The 15241-nt window shown below is 49.7% G+C and overlaps 1 protein-coding gene across 1 annotated transcript in view; it reads right to left on the reverse strand.

The window, feature by feature from the left end:
- The window catches only part of STAB1 (stabilin 1), a 1212756-nt gene that overhangs the window by 605152 nt on the left and 592363 nt on the right, over positions 1-15241 (reverse strand). Inside the window, exon 35 of the mRNA XM_085624210.1 lies at positions 13232-13363. Within this exon, the coding sequence (XP_085480336.1) occupies positions 13232-13363 (132 nt within the window). The remainder of the gene's footprint in view (positions 1-13231; positions 13364-15241) is intronic.

The following is a 15241-nucleotide window of genomic DNA, read 5'->3' on the forward strand; positions in this document are numbered from 1 at the left end:
AAACTCTGAAAGGGTGGTCTGAGTTTGGCTGGTCGCCTATTCGGTTTGCAAAGATAAGGAAAGGGATAATACCCCAATTTTTTTCTAAGTTCCATTAAATGCATTGAATATATCCTCAATTTTCTTAGAAAAAACTTTGCGATATTGCTGCGGTGAGTGACTATCATTTAACTGACCTGTTCCTGGGGGGGTTGGTAAGATTAGAAACTAGATTGATCCGATCCATGTAATATTTTGTTACAAATGATTCCGGATCTGTAAGACACTGTTAGACGTACATTTGTCTTGGTCCCCAGAGTGTCGGGCTGGATATCAGACCTGGGATGGTGTCAGCAGGCAGAACGCACAAGGTATCTGAGTAGAGGGTGCCCAAGGAAATGGGAGAAAATTTGGGGGAGCTGGCGGACATATCAGGGTCTGTAAGGGGAGGGAATGGTGCGGCAAGGGCGAATGTGACATCATGATGCAGATTTTTCTCTGTTTCCTCCGGTGGGAATCAAAAAGAAATGAATGGTAAGACTCCAAGATCCGTATCAAGCTATGTACCGGACATATTGTTTGCTGAGCATATTACAATAAAAAGAGTTGAAAAAAAATGAATTTTCTTGGTCACTATAATTTCTCCTCCAAATTCGTTCTTGGTGCTTCCATAGTTTCTTTTGGGCTCTGAGCGCTTCAGGGTACCAAGGTGCTGTGGGGAGAGAGCGTTTCGAGTGTAGGCATCTTTCGGGTGCAAGTTTGGTGGCAGCAGTATTGAGCCATCGCGGCTTCTAGTTCATCAGGAAAGTTGGGCTGTGAGATGTCGAGCTGGTGGGCAAGTACGTCAGGTTTAACTTTGTTCCAGGAGCGAACTTTAAATGTCCTGGAAGCAGAATTTGCCGTAAGCCCTTTGGGAGGGAGAGGCAGATCGAATGAGAGGGCGTGGAGGTCAGATCATGTTAGATGGAGCGAGCCTCGGAATTTAAGAGGAGAGTGGTCAGTGAAAATACCATCTAAAGTGTGCCCTGCCTCATGAGTGTGTCCTAGTACCACGCGTTTTAGTCCTGCACTGGTCATTATGTCAAAGAGACCTAAGGTGTCTGGGTCAGTAGTGTCTTCAATGTGATAGTTAAAGTCGCCTAGAACAGTGAAGTTGTTAGCCACAAGCCCGTCTTCTAGCAGGTTACCTACATTTTCTGTAAAGGCATGTCTATTGCTTGGAGGGCCATAAAGTATTATCCCATTAAAGGAATGCTGCCAAGATAGTTCTAACTTAAAGGAGAAGGTGTCACAGACCTCTGACTGAGCCATTTTAAAAGAGGCTATGAACGACTCTCTGTGCATGGCAGCAAGGACTCCTGCCCTCTTGTGGGGTCTGTCTTGTGTATAACATGCGAAGCCCAGAGGCAGAGCCTCAATTAGGTTAACTTGCCTTTGTAGCTTCACAATCAATAGCTGTGAGCTTGAATCGACATATTCTTCTGACTCATGATATCGGCCGAGAAGGAACACTTCCATTCTTGAATGCACGCCTTGTTCATAAGAAGAGTGGAGGCTGAAGAGACAGATATAAGAGAGACCATCTTGTGTATTCCGCCCTGTAGGAGGCTGAAGAGACAGATACAAGAGAGACCAACTGGTGTATTCCGCCCTGTAGGAGGCTGAAGAGACAGGTACAAGAGAGACCACCTGGTGTATTCCGTCCTGTAGGAGGCTGAAGAGACAGATACAAGAGAGACCACCTGGTGTATTCCGCACTGTAGGAGGCTGAAGAGACAGGTACAAGAAAGACCACCTTGTGTATTCCGCCCTGTAGGAGGCTGAAGAGACAGATACAAGAGAGACCACCTGGTGTATTCCGTCCTGTAGGAGGCTGAAGAGACAGGTACAAGAGAGACCACCTGGTGTATTCCGCCCTGTAGAAGGTTGAAGAGACAGATACAAGAGAGACCACCTTGTGTATTCCGCCCTGTAGGAGGCTGAAGAGACAGGTACAAGAGAGACCACCTGGTGTATTCCGCCCTGTAGGAGGCTGAAGAGACAGATACAAGAGAGACCACCTGGTGTATTCCGTCCTGTAGGAGGCTGAAGAGACAGGTACAAGAGAGACCACCTGGTGTATTCCGCCCTGTAGGAGGCTGAAGAGACAGGTACAAGAGAGACCACCTGGTGTATTCCGTCCTGTAGGAGGCTGAAGAGACAGGTACAAGAGAGGCCACCTGGTGTATTCCGCCCTGTAGGAGGCTGAAGAGACAGCTACAAGAGAGACCACCTGGTGTATTCCGCCCTGTAGGAGGCTGAAGAGACAGATACAAGAGAGACCACCTGGTGTATTCCGCCCTGTAGGAGGCTGAAGAGACAGCTACAAGAGAGACCACCTGGTGTATTCCGCCCTGTAGGAGGCTGAAGAGACAGATACAAGAGAGACCACCTGGTGTATTCCGCCCTGTAGGAGGCTGAAGAGACAGGTACAAGAGAGACCACCTTGTGTATTCCGCCCTGTAGGAGGCTGAAGAGACAGATATAAGAGAGACCATCTTGTGTATTCCGTCCTGTAGGAGGCTGAAGAGACAGATACAAGAGAGACCACCTGGTGTATTCCGCCCTGTAGGAGGCTGAAGAGACAGCTACAAGAGAGACCACCTGGTGTATTCCGCCCTGTAGGAGGCTGAAGAGACAGATACAAGAGAGATCACCTGGTGTATTCCGTCCTGTAGGAGGCTGAAGAGACAGATACAAGAGAGACCACCTGGTGTATTCCGCCCTGTAGGAGGCTGAAGAGACAGATACAAGAGAGACCACCTGGTGTACTCCGCCCTGTAGGAGGCTGAAGAGACAGCTACAAGAGAGACCACCTGGTGTATTCCGCCCTGTAGGAGGTTGAAGAGACAGATACAAGAGAGACCACCTGGTGTATTCAGTCCTGTAGGAGGCTGAAGAGACAGATACAAGAGAGACCACCTGGTGTATTCCATCCTGTAGGAGGCTGAAGAGACAGATACAAGAGAGACCACCTGGTGTATTCCGCCCTGTAGGAGGCTTAAGAGACAGATACAAGAGAGACCACCTGGTGTATTCCGCCCTGTAGGAGGCTGAAGAGACAGATACAAGAGAGACCACCTTGTGTATTTCGCCCTGTAGGAGGCTGAAGAGACAGCTACAAGAGAGACCACCTGGTGTATTCCGTCCTGTAGGAGGCTGAAGAGACAGCTACAAGAGAGACCACCTTGTGTATTCCGCCCTGTAGGAGGCTGACGAGACAGGTACAAGAAAGACCACCTTGTGTATTCCGCCCTGTAGGAGGCTGAAGAGACAGATACAAGAGAGACCACCTGGTGTATTCCGTCCTGTAGGAGGCTGACGAGACAGCTACAAGAAAGACCACCTTGTGTATTCCGCCCTGTAGGAGGCTGAAGAGACAGGTACAAGAGAGATCACCTGGTGTACTCCGCCCTGTAGGAGGCTGAAGAGACAGATACAAGAGAGACCACCTGGTGTATTCCGCCCTGTAGGAGGCTGAAGAGACAGATACAAGAGAGACCACCTGGTGTATTCCGCCCTGTAGGAGGCTGAAGAGACAGCTACAAGAGAGACCACCTGGTGTATTCCGTCCTGTAGGAGGCTGAAGAGACAGCTACAAGAGAGACCACCTGGTGTATTCCGCCCTGTAGGAGGCTGAAGAGACAGATACAAGAGAGACCACCTGGTGTATTCCGCCCTGTAGGAGGCTGAAGAGACAGGTACAAGAGAGACCACCTGGTGTATTCCGCCCTGTAGAAGGTTGAAGAGACAGATACAAGAGAGACCACCTGGTGTATTCCGCCCTGTAGGAGGCTGAAGAGACAGATACAAGAGAGACCACCTGGTGTATTCCGCCCTGTAGAAGGTTGAAGAGACAGATACAAGAGAGACCACCTTGTGTATTCCGCCCTGTAGGAGGCTGAAGAGACAGATACAAGAGAGACCACCTGGTGTATTCCGCCCTGTAGGAGGCTGAAGAGACAGATACAAGAGAGACCACCTGGTGTATTCCGCCCTGTAGGAGGCTGAAGAGACAGATACAAGAGAGACCACCTGGTGTACTCCGCCCTGTAGGAGGCTGAAGAGACAGATACAAGAGAGACCACCTGGTGTATTCCGTCCTGTAGGAGGCTGAAGGGACAGATACAAGAGAGACCACGTGGTGTATTCCGCCCTGTAGGAGGCTGAAGAGACAGGTACAAGAGAGACCACTTTGTGTATTCTGCCCTGTAGGAGGCTGAAGAGACAGATACAAGAGAGACCACCTGGTGTATTCCGCCCTGTAGGAGGCTGAAGAGACAGATACAAGAGAGACCACCTGGTGTATTCCTCCCTGTAGGAGGTTGAAGAGACAGATACAAGAGAGACCACCTGGTGTACTCCGCCCTGTAGGAGGCTGAAGAGACAGATACAAGAGAGACCACCTGGTGTAGTCCGCCCTGTAGGAGGTTGAAGAGACAGATACAAGAGAGACCACCTGGTGTATTCAGTCCTGTAGGAGGCTGAAGAGACAGATACAAGAGAGACCACCTGGTGTATTCCGTCCTGTAGAAGGCTGAAGAGACAGATACAAGAAAGACCACCTGGTGTATTCCGCCCTGTAGGAGGCTGAAGAGACAGATACAAGAGAGACCACCTGGTGTATTCCGCCCTGTAGGAGGCTGAAGAGACAGATACAAGAGAGACCACCTTGTGTATTTCGCCCTGTAGGAGGCTGAAGAGACAGCTACAAGAGAGACCACCTGGTGTATTCCGTCCTGTAGGAGGCTGAAGAGACAGGTACAAGAGAGACCACCTTGTGTATTCCGCCCTGTAGGAGGCTGACGAGACAGGTACAAGAAAGACCACCTTGTGTATTCCGCCCTGTAGGAGGCTGAAGAGACAGATACAAGAGAGACCACCTTGTGTATTCCGCCCTGTAGGAGGCTGAAGAGACAGATACAAGAGAGACCACCTGGTGTATTCCGTCCTGTAGGAGGCTGACGAGACAGCTACAAGAAAGACCACCTTGTGTATTCCGCCCTGTAGGAGGCTGAAGAGACAGGTACAAGAGAGATCACCTGGTGTACTCCGCCCTGTAGGAGGCTGAAGAGACAGATACAAGAGAGACCACCTGGTGTATTCCGCCCTGTAGGAGGCTGAAGAGACAGATACAAGAGAGACCACCTGGTGTATTCCGCCCTGTAGGAGGCTGAAGAGACAGCTACAAGAGAGACCACCTGGTGTATTCCGTCCTGTAGGAGGCTGAAGAGACAGCTACAAGAGAGACCACCTGGTGTATTCCGCCCTGTAGGAGGCTGAAGAGACAGATACAAGAGAGACCACCTGGTGTATTCCGCCCTGTAGGAGGCTGAAGAGACAGGTACAAGAGAGACCACCTTGTGTATTCCGCCCTGTAGGAGGCTGAAGAGACAGATACAAGAGAGACCACCTGGTGTATTCCGTCCTGTAGGAGGCTGACGAGACAGGTACAAGAAAGACCACCTTGTGTATTCCGCCCTGTAGGAGGCTGAAGAGACAGATACAAGAGAGACCACCTGGTGTATTCCACCCTGTAGGAGGCTGAAGAGACAGATACAAGAGAGACCACCTGGTGTATTACGCCCTGTAGGAGGCTGAAGAGACAGGTACAAGAGAGATCACCTGGTGTACTCCGCCCTGTAGGAGGCTGAAGAGACAGATACAAGAGAGACCACCTGGTGTATTCCGCCCTGTAGGAGGCTGAAGAGACAGCTACAAGAGAGACCACCTGGTGTATTCCGTCCTGTAGGAGGCTGAAGAGACAGCTACAAGAGAGATCACCTGGTGTATTCCGCCCTGTAGGAGGCTGAAGAGACAGATACAAGAGAGACCACCTTGTGTATTCCGTCCTGTAGGAGGCTGACGAGACAGGTACAAGAAAGACCACCTTGTGTATTCCGTCCTGTAGGAGGCTGACGAGACAGGTACAAGAAAGACCACCTTGTGTATTCCGCCCTGTAGGAGGCTGAAGAGACAGATACAAGAGAGACCACCTGGTGTATTCCGTCCTGTAGGAGGCTGACGAGACAGGTACAAGAAAGACCACCTTGTGTATTCCGCCCTGTAGGAGGCTGAAGAGACAGATACAAGAGAGACCACCTGGTGTATTCCACCCTGTAGGAGGCTGAAGAGACAGATACAAGAGAGACCACCTGGTGTATTCCGCCCTGTAGGAGGCTGAAGAGACAGGTACAAGAGAGATCACCTGGTGTACTCCGCCCTGTAGGAGGCTGAAGAGACAGATACAAGAGAGACCACCTGGTGTATTCCGCCCTGTAGGAGGCTGAAGAGACAGATACAAGAGAGACCACCTGGTGTATTCCGCCCTGTAGGAGGCTGAAGAGACAGCTACACGAGAGACCACCTGGTGTATTCCGTCCTGTAGGAGGCTGAAGAGACAGCTACAAGAGAGACCACCTTGTGTATTCCGCCCTGTAGGAGGCTGAAGAGACAGATACAAGAGAGACCACCTGGTGTATTCCGCCCTGTAGGAGGCTGAAGAGACAGATACAAGAAAGACCACCTGGTGTATTCCGCCCTGTAGGAGGCTGAAGAGACAGATACAAGAAAGACCACCTGGTGTATTCCGCCCTGTAGGAGGCTGAAGAGACAGATACAAGAGAGACCACCTGGTGTATTCCGCCCTGTAGGAGGCTGAAAAGACAGGTACAAGAAAGACCACCTTGTGTATTCCGCCCTGTAGGAGGCTGAAGAGACAGATACAAGAGAGACCACCTGGTGTATTCCGCCCTGTAGGAGGCTGAAGAGACAGATACAAGAGAGACCACCTTGTGTATTTCGCCCTGTAGGAGGCTGAAGAGACAGCTACAAGAGAGACCACCTGGTGTATTCCGCCCTGTAGGAGGCTGAAGAGACAGATACAAGAGAGACCACCTGGTGTATTCCGCCCTGTAGGAGGCTGACGAGACAGATACAAGAGAGACCACCTGGTGTATTCCGCCCTGTAGGAGGCTGAAGAGACAGATACAAGAGAGACCACCTTGTGTATTTCACCCTGTAGGAGGCTGAAGAGACAGCTACAAGAGAGACCACCTGGTGTATTCCGCCCTGTAGGAGGCTGAAGAGACAGATACAAGAGAGACCACCTGGTGTACTCCGCCCTGTAGGAGGCTGAAGAGACAGATACAAGAGAGACCACCTGGTGTATTCCGTCCTGTAGGAGGCTGAAGAGACAGATACAAGAGAGACCACCTGGTGTATTCCGCCCTGTAGGAGGCTGAAGAGACAGATACAAGAGAGACCACTTGGTGTACTCCGCCCTGTAGGAGGCTGAAGAGACAGATACAAGAGAGACCACCTGGTGTATTCCGTCCTGTAGGAGGCTGAAGAGACAGATACAAGAGAGACCACCTGGTGTATTCCGCCCTGTAGGAGGCTGAAGAGACAGGTACAAGAGAGACCACCTGGTGTACTCCGCCCTGTAGGAGGCTGAAGAGACAGATACAAGAGAGACCACCTGGTGTATTCCGTCCTGTAGGAGGCTGAAGAGACAGATACAAGAGAGACCACCTGGTGTATTCCGCCCTGTAGGAGGCTGAAGAGACAGATACAAGAGAGACCACCTGGTGTATTCCGCCCTGTAGGAGGGTGAAGAGACAGATACAAGAGAGACCACCTTGTGTATTTCGCCCTGTAGGAGGCTGAAGAGACAGCTACAAGAGAGACCACCTGGTGTACTCCGCCCTGTAGGAGGCTGAAGAGACCACCTTGTGTATTCCGCCCTGTAGGAGGCTGAAGAGACAGATACAAGAGAGACCACCTGGTGTATTCCGCCCTGTAGGAGGCTGAAGAGACAGGTACAAGAGAGACCACCTGGTGTATTACGTCCTGTAGGAGGCTGAAGAGACAGATACAAGAGAGACCACCTGGTGTATTCCGCCCTGTAGGAGGCTGAAGAGACAGATACAAGAGAGACCACCTTGTGTATTCCGCCCTGTAGGAGGCTGAAGAGACAGATACAAGAGAGACCACCTGGTGTATTCCACCCTGTAGGAGGCTGAAGAGACAGGTACAAGAGAGACCACCTTGTGTATTCCGCCCTGTAGGAGGCTGAAGAGACAGATACAAGAGAGACCACCTGGTGTATTCCGCCCTGTAGGAGGCTGAAGAGACAGGTACAAGAGAGACCACCTGGTGTATTCCGTCCTGTAGGAGGCTGAAGAGACAGATACAAGAGAGACCACCTGGTGTATTCCGCCCTGTAGGAGGCTGAAGAGACAGATACAAGAGAGACCACCTTGTGTATTCCGCCCTGTAGGAGGCTGAAGAGACAGATACAAGAGAGACCACCTGGTGTATTCCGCCCTGTAGGAGGCTGAAGAGACAGGTACAAGAGAGACCACCTGGTGTATTCCGTCCTGTAGGAGGCTGAAGAGACAGATATAAGAGAGACCATCTTGTCTATTCCGCCCTGTAGGAGGCTGAAGAGACAGATACAAGAGAGACCACCTGGTGTATTCCGCCCTGTAGGAGGCTGACGAGACAGATACAAGAGAGACCACCTTGTGTATTCCGCCCTGTAGGAGGCTGAAGAGACAGATACAAGAGAGACCACCTGGTGTATTCCGCCCTGTAGGAGGCTGAAGAGACAGGTACAAGAGAGACCACCTGGTGTACTCCGCCCTGTAGGAGGCTGAAGAGACAGATACAAGAGAGACCACCTGGCGTATTCCGTCCTGTAGGAGGCTGAAGAGACAGATACAAGAGAGACCACCTGGTGTATTCCGCCCTGTAGGAGGCTGAAGAGACAGATACAAGAGAGACCACCTGGTGTATTCCGCCCTGTAGGAGGCTGAAGAGACAGATACAAGAGAGACCACCTTGTGTATTTCGCCCTGTAGGAGGCTGAAGAGACAGCTACAAGAGAGACCACCTGGTGTACTCCGCCCTGTAGGAGGCTGAAGAGACCACCTTGTGTATTCCGCCCTGTAGGAGGCTGAAGAGACAGATACAAGAGAGACCACCTGGTGTATTCCGCCCTGTAGGAGGCTGAAGAGACAGGTACAAGAGAGACCACCTGGTGTATTCCGTCCTGTAGGAGGCTGAAGAGACAGATACAAGAGAGACCACCTGGTGTATTCCGCCCTGTAGGAGGCTGAAGAGACAGATACAAGAGAGACCACCTTGTGTATTCCGCCCTGTAGGAGGCTGAAGAGACAGATACAAGAGAGACCACCTGGTGTATTCCGCCCTGTAGGAGGCTGAAGAGACAGGTACAAGAGAGACCACCTGGTGTATTCCGTCCTGTAGGAGGCTGAAGAGACAGATATAAGAGAGACCATCTTGTGTATTCCGCCCTGTAGGAGGCTGAAGAGACAGATACAAGAGAGACCACCTGGTGTATTCCGCCCTGTAGGAGGCTGACGAGACAGATACAAGAGAGACCACCTTGTGTATTCCGCCCTGTAGGAGGCTGAAGAGACAGATACAAGAGAGACCACCTGGTGTATTCCGCCCTGTAGGAGGCTGAAGAGACAGGTACAAGAGAGACCACCTGGTGTACTCCGCCCTGTAGGAGGCTGAAGAGACAGATACAAGAGAGACCACCTGGTGTACTCCGTCCTGTAGGAGGCTGAAGAGACAGATACAAGAGAGACCACCTGGTGTATTCCGCCCTGTAGGAGGCTGAAGAGACAGGTACAAGAGAGACCACCTGGTGTACTCCGCCCTGTAGGAGGCTGAAGAGACAGATACAAGAGAGACCACCTGGTGTATTCCGCCCTGTAGGAGGCTGAAGAGACAGATACAAGAGAGACCACCTGGTGTATTCCGCCCTGTAGAAGGTTGAAGAGACAGGTACAAGAGAGACCACCTGGTGTATTCCGTCCTGTAGGAGGCTGAAGAGACAGATACAAGAGAGACCACCTGGTGTATTCCACCCTGTAGGAGGCTGAAGAGACAGGTACAAGAAAGACCACCTGGTGTATTCCGCCCTGTAGGAGGGGAGGGATGGTCGCACCAAGCTTCCACAAACTTTCTGAACAAATTGTATCGATCGAGGAGCTTATCTAATGATACAGAGGCCAAGCATGAGCGACCCCTCGCTGCTCCACTGAACTCCAAACCCAGGAAAGGTACATGAGACAGTGACGGAGTGGGCGGGATGCTAGAGGAGGCGGTGAACCATGGTGATAACCATTTGAGGCAGTTCTACCAGTGCAGGTGATGAAATATCTTTGTGCCATGTTTGACCTTCGATCTAATGTGCATTAATATTGCTGAACCGTTCATAATATTTCAGTCATTCTAGTGCACTTGCTTTATAGACAAATTGTGTTTTAGATAGTGAAATACCAACTATTGTGTGTCCCATTCCCGGCCAAAGTATTTCCTGTTCAGGGCCAAAGTATTAGAAAACGTCCTTAACCAACAACTCTCCTCCCATCTGGAACGTAACCTCCGACTCGACTCTTCCCAATCCAGATTCCGCCGCAACCACAGCACCGAGACGGCCTTTATTGCGGCCACTGATGACATCCGAGCCCTACTCGACCAAGGACAGGCTGCAGCTCTGATCCTTCTAGACCTCCTAGGAGCCTTTGATACGGTCTCCCACCACACACTTATCACAAGCTGCACAACATAGGAATCCAAGGAGCAGCTCTCAGATGGATCGCCTCTTTCCTCACCGGAAGAACGCAAAAACTTAGAACCCAAGGAAATCATCTGTGGAGTACTTCAAGCATCCTCGCTCAGACTCACTCTCTTCGGGGCATATCAGAAAGGTCCGGCGATAATTATCTCTCAGCGCTCTTAGCACGAGGATAATTATCACCGGCTATCGCTGAATTTTCTCGCTGAGATAGCGTGCTATCAGCAACGCTTATCTCAAAAGCGATAAAATTCCAGGCGCAAACTGCCAGATGTGCAATTATCGCTGGAAATCCAGCGATAATCTCACAAAGTTTGGCGATAGCTTCTCGATAGGGCAGGGCAGACTTAGCCATGATATCCACCTTCCATTGGATATCATGGCTAAGTCAAACTAAAAGCAGGCATAAGGAAAGCAGCGATAACCAAGGTTAGCGCTACTTTTCTTATCGTTATGCTTGTTAGCGTACCCATTGATAAATGGAGAAATGTCTGTTAGCGACATTTCTACAGTTATTTTGGGAAGGAACGCCCACTTTGCATCTCATGAGAGATGCAAAGGTGGGTGTTACGGGAAAGGGCACTAAGGCAAGGATTCACACGATAGTGTGACCTTGCTGATAAAGCGATAAAATTATAATTTTATAGCGCCGCCTTGTTGATATGCCCCTTCAGCCTTTATATGACATCTCTGGCCAGCATCGCCAAAATGCATGGACTCAACCTCATATCCTACGCTAACGGCACAACTCATCCTCTCCCTCTCCGAACACACCACAGACATCAAGACCAACTTTCACAACTGCATGACGGACGTCACCAACTGGATGAATGACAACTTGGCCAAGACAGAGCTACTGATTTTTTAAAACAAAAGCTCCCCATAGGAGGCATCCTGGTGGCCTTCATAACCCGAGCCTACTCTAACTCCCACTGACCACGCTAGGAACCTAGACATCATTCTGGACAACAAGCTAAACATGACGACTGAAGTCCACTGGTCTTCTCCTGCTTATTCATCCACCACATGCTTCGTAAGATATTCAAATGGCTTCCCCAAAGCGCAAGAAGCGCCAACACCCAGGCCCTCATCTCCAGCCGACTGGACACTAGACTACGGCAATGCTGTCTATGTAGGAATCACAGCTCACCACCTCGGATGACAACAGACCTAATTTCTTGCTCTGTTTTGCCTTTTCTGCTCGTTTTTCTGCCCTCTGTTTTGCCTGTTTCTGCTAGTTTTTCTACCTCTGCTTTGTGTTTCCTACTCATTTTTCTGCCCTGTTTTGACTTTTCTGCTTGTTTCTCTGCCATTCGTTCTGGTTTCTGCGCTTGTTTTTCTGCCCTTTTTTGCATCTTCTGCTCTGTTCTGCTTTTCTGCTCTCTGTTTTGCCTTTTCTGCTCATTTTCCTGCCCTCCTTTTTGCCTTTTCTGCTTGTTTCTCTGCCATTCATTCTGCTTTCTGCGCTTGTTTTTCTGCCCTTTTTTGCATCTTCTGCTCTGTTCTGCCTTTTCTGCTCTCTGTTTTGCCTTTTCTGCTCATTTTCCTGCCCTCCTTTTTGCCTTTTCTGATTGTTTTTCTGCCCTCTGTATTGCCTTTTCTGCTTGTTTTTCTGCCCTCTGTATTGCCTTTTCTGCTTGTTTTTCTGCCCTCTGTTGTGCCTTTTCTGCTAGTTTGTTCCCTTTTCCCACTGTTTACTCAAGACCTGTTGTGGAGGAGCTGACATGATGGAGACCTGACACCCCAGCACCCAGATACCCCCAGGGATGACAGTGCTGCACACTAACAATGCTGATTGATTAACCATACAGAACACTGCCGCCAGACGCGTCCTAGATCTCCCTAGATGAACCCACATCACCCCCTAACTCTGGGAAATTGACTGGCTCCCTGTACAGATAATAGATGCCAGTTCACACCCCTCACCCATGCATACAAGGCAATACACAACAGCTGACCCCCCTACTTGAACCACTGCCTGAAGTTCCATCAGCCCACCAGACACCTCGGCTCAGCTTCCCTTTCTCTAACCCTCAACCCCCGCATGCGACGTAGCAGATGAGGAGGGCGCTCCTTCTCCAAACCAGCAATGAAGAAATGGAACGAGTAACCCTTTCATCTACAGACCTCCCCATTTCTTCCAGAGTTCCGAAAGTCCCTGAAGACCTATCTATTCGGCTAATCAACTGGAACCTGCCAGTGCCTGGATACCCTCTCGAATGACAATAAGCGCGCTACAAATCTAACGATTTATTGAATTATAGTGTGTGCATGCTGATCGTCTGGGTGCGGGTCAGGGCTTTATATGAACCACTTGTGAAAGAGACATTCTCTGGTAGGCTTGCCTGTCTCTAAACACTCCTTTACGTTTCAGCATAGCTCAGTAAGGCTGGAGTGAGAGACATCTGCCAGTTCTTTCCTCTGAAAAGACGGTGGTAGCCTCTTTGTGGGGCTTAGGGGATCTACTGGGCTTCAAGCCAATAAACTGGGGTACGACAGAATCCTGTCTGATTTTACAAGCAAAATATGATTTTTCTCCCATGCTAGTAGACTTAAGTGAACAAAATGAGTGACCATGGCCCACATGGTGCCACATACCTGGTTGCCTTTTTTATAAAACGTGAGCCAAAATGAAGACCCCAACATGGTTGATTTGTGCATGCCGTTCTTCAGGTCCGCCTGCCGAAGTTTCTCGCCCAGTATGACGTGGTATTTCAGAGTTTCATTCTCCTAGAAGTCAAGGTCAAAAAACATTTGATGTGAGTGGAAGAGCCCTGCACAAATGACCAAGTCTCACCCAAAAATGTCTAGTTGCCAGGCATCTTGTGGTCTCAGAGCCCTTCGATTGTGTCTCCAACAGATGAGAGCTGCAGTGTCACCCTGAGGTCGCTGCCCTCTTTCCCCCCACCAAATAATTACATTTGTGGCATGTTCGTTGGGTATGTGCGCCCTGAGTCGAGTCTGCAATGTCTGTATTGGTTTTTCTCATCGTGTGCCAAGAATGAAAGACAAACCAGTGACCCTTGATGTAAACAGGAGAGAGAGATAGAGTTGCCCATCTGGTGGTTGAAGTTCAACACGTCAAACCAGATAACGTGGATTCAATACTGGCTTCACTGCTAGTCCAAATTGTGTAATTTGTGTGATTCTAGGCAACTATTTTATTTCACTTAGCCTCATTATTTCATTATCACATATAAGCGCACTCTCAAGTACGTGAGATCAGGATGTGAACTGTACAAGTACCTCGTATGTTTGATTTTGAAGACTAATTTTGCCCCATCTATAATAAGAATCTAGGCTACATTTAGGGTTTATTTCGCTACCGATTTACCTCTTAGTTCACTAATGGCATTGGGGGCAAGCCCACTATCCCTTTTAATCAATGTCTGTCTACGGAGTGATATAAACTGATGTACGAAGGTAAAACACTCCAGCATGATAAAGAAATACAGGTTTTTGGATTTTGAAGAGATTGTATAATTTTTACATTATGTGTGTTGCATGATATACATTATAACTGTTTTCGTGGACTAGAAATATGGCGCCCTTCCCACTTGCCTCGGTTGGACAACTCTACCATCAAGGCTCCTTGTAGCACAGAGGGAGAAGAGGACATGAAGTGAGAATACATTTAAAATAAATGATTCTAGTGAAGGGACCCAGTAGGCGGCACGGGCGTAGCTTCAGCTGGGGTGTGACACCCCTCAAAAGCATCCTTGGTTTGGTAGTTTGGTCTGGGGTCCCAGAGTCCATTCTGGGGTGTCTGTGCCAGTTTTTCTCATTTCACTAGGAGGGTTTACCTCGTTAATTTTTGGATCAGGATCTTAAATATATACTGACCGGTTCTCCCCAAAAACTAGTAAATCCTGACTCATAGAAGTACTCCCTGAATGGGTGCAAATTTACAGCTTTTTGGAATCCACAAACATTGGCAGTAGTGAGCTTGGAAAGCTGCGCCCGTCTCAAATTTATTGGCCTTCTACCGGCAATCAAACACCCAGAATGAGATGGGACGGACGTTTGCAAAGCGTCTAAACAGTGGCAATCACTCGGGGTAACATGCCAACCCATCGCTTTTCACCCACACTGCACAGAGGCCCACCTCAAACCAGTACTCACCTGTTCCTCCTGGAAACAGTACAGGGCACAACCCAGGTCATCTCACTCCTCCACCCTGACGCCCCCGCGTTTTCAGTTGGGAAACTTGAGAATACCACCCCTGAATCTCACTGACTAGGCGGTCTCTGCTCCCTTCCTCCGTACCACCACTGAATGAGATCTCTGCTCCCTTCCTCCGTACCACCACTGAATGAGATCTCTGCTCCCTTCCTCCGTACCACCATCTCTGCTCCTTTCTCCGTACCACCACTGAATGAGATCTCTGCTCCCTTCCTACGTACCACCATCTCTGCTCCTTTCCTCCGTACCACCACTAAATGAGATCTCTGCTCTCTTCCTCCGTACCACCATCTCTGCTCCCTTCCTCCATACCACCACTGAATGAGATCTCTGCTCCCTTCCTACGTACCACCACTGAATGAGATCTCTGCTCCCTTCCTACTTACCACCACTGAATGAGATCTCTGCTCCCTTCCTCCGTACCAC

This window comes from Triturus cristatus, chromosome 9 (assembly GCF_964204655.1).
Source record: "Triturus cristatus chromosome 9, aTriCri1.1, whole genome shotgun sequence".
Classification (NCBI taxonomy): domain Eukaryota; kingdom Metazoa; phylum Chordata; class Amphibia; order Caudata; family Salamandridae; genus Triturus; species Triturus cristatus.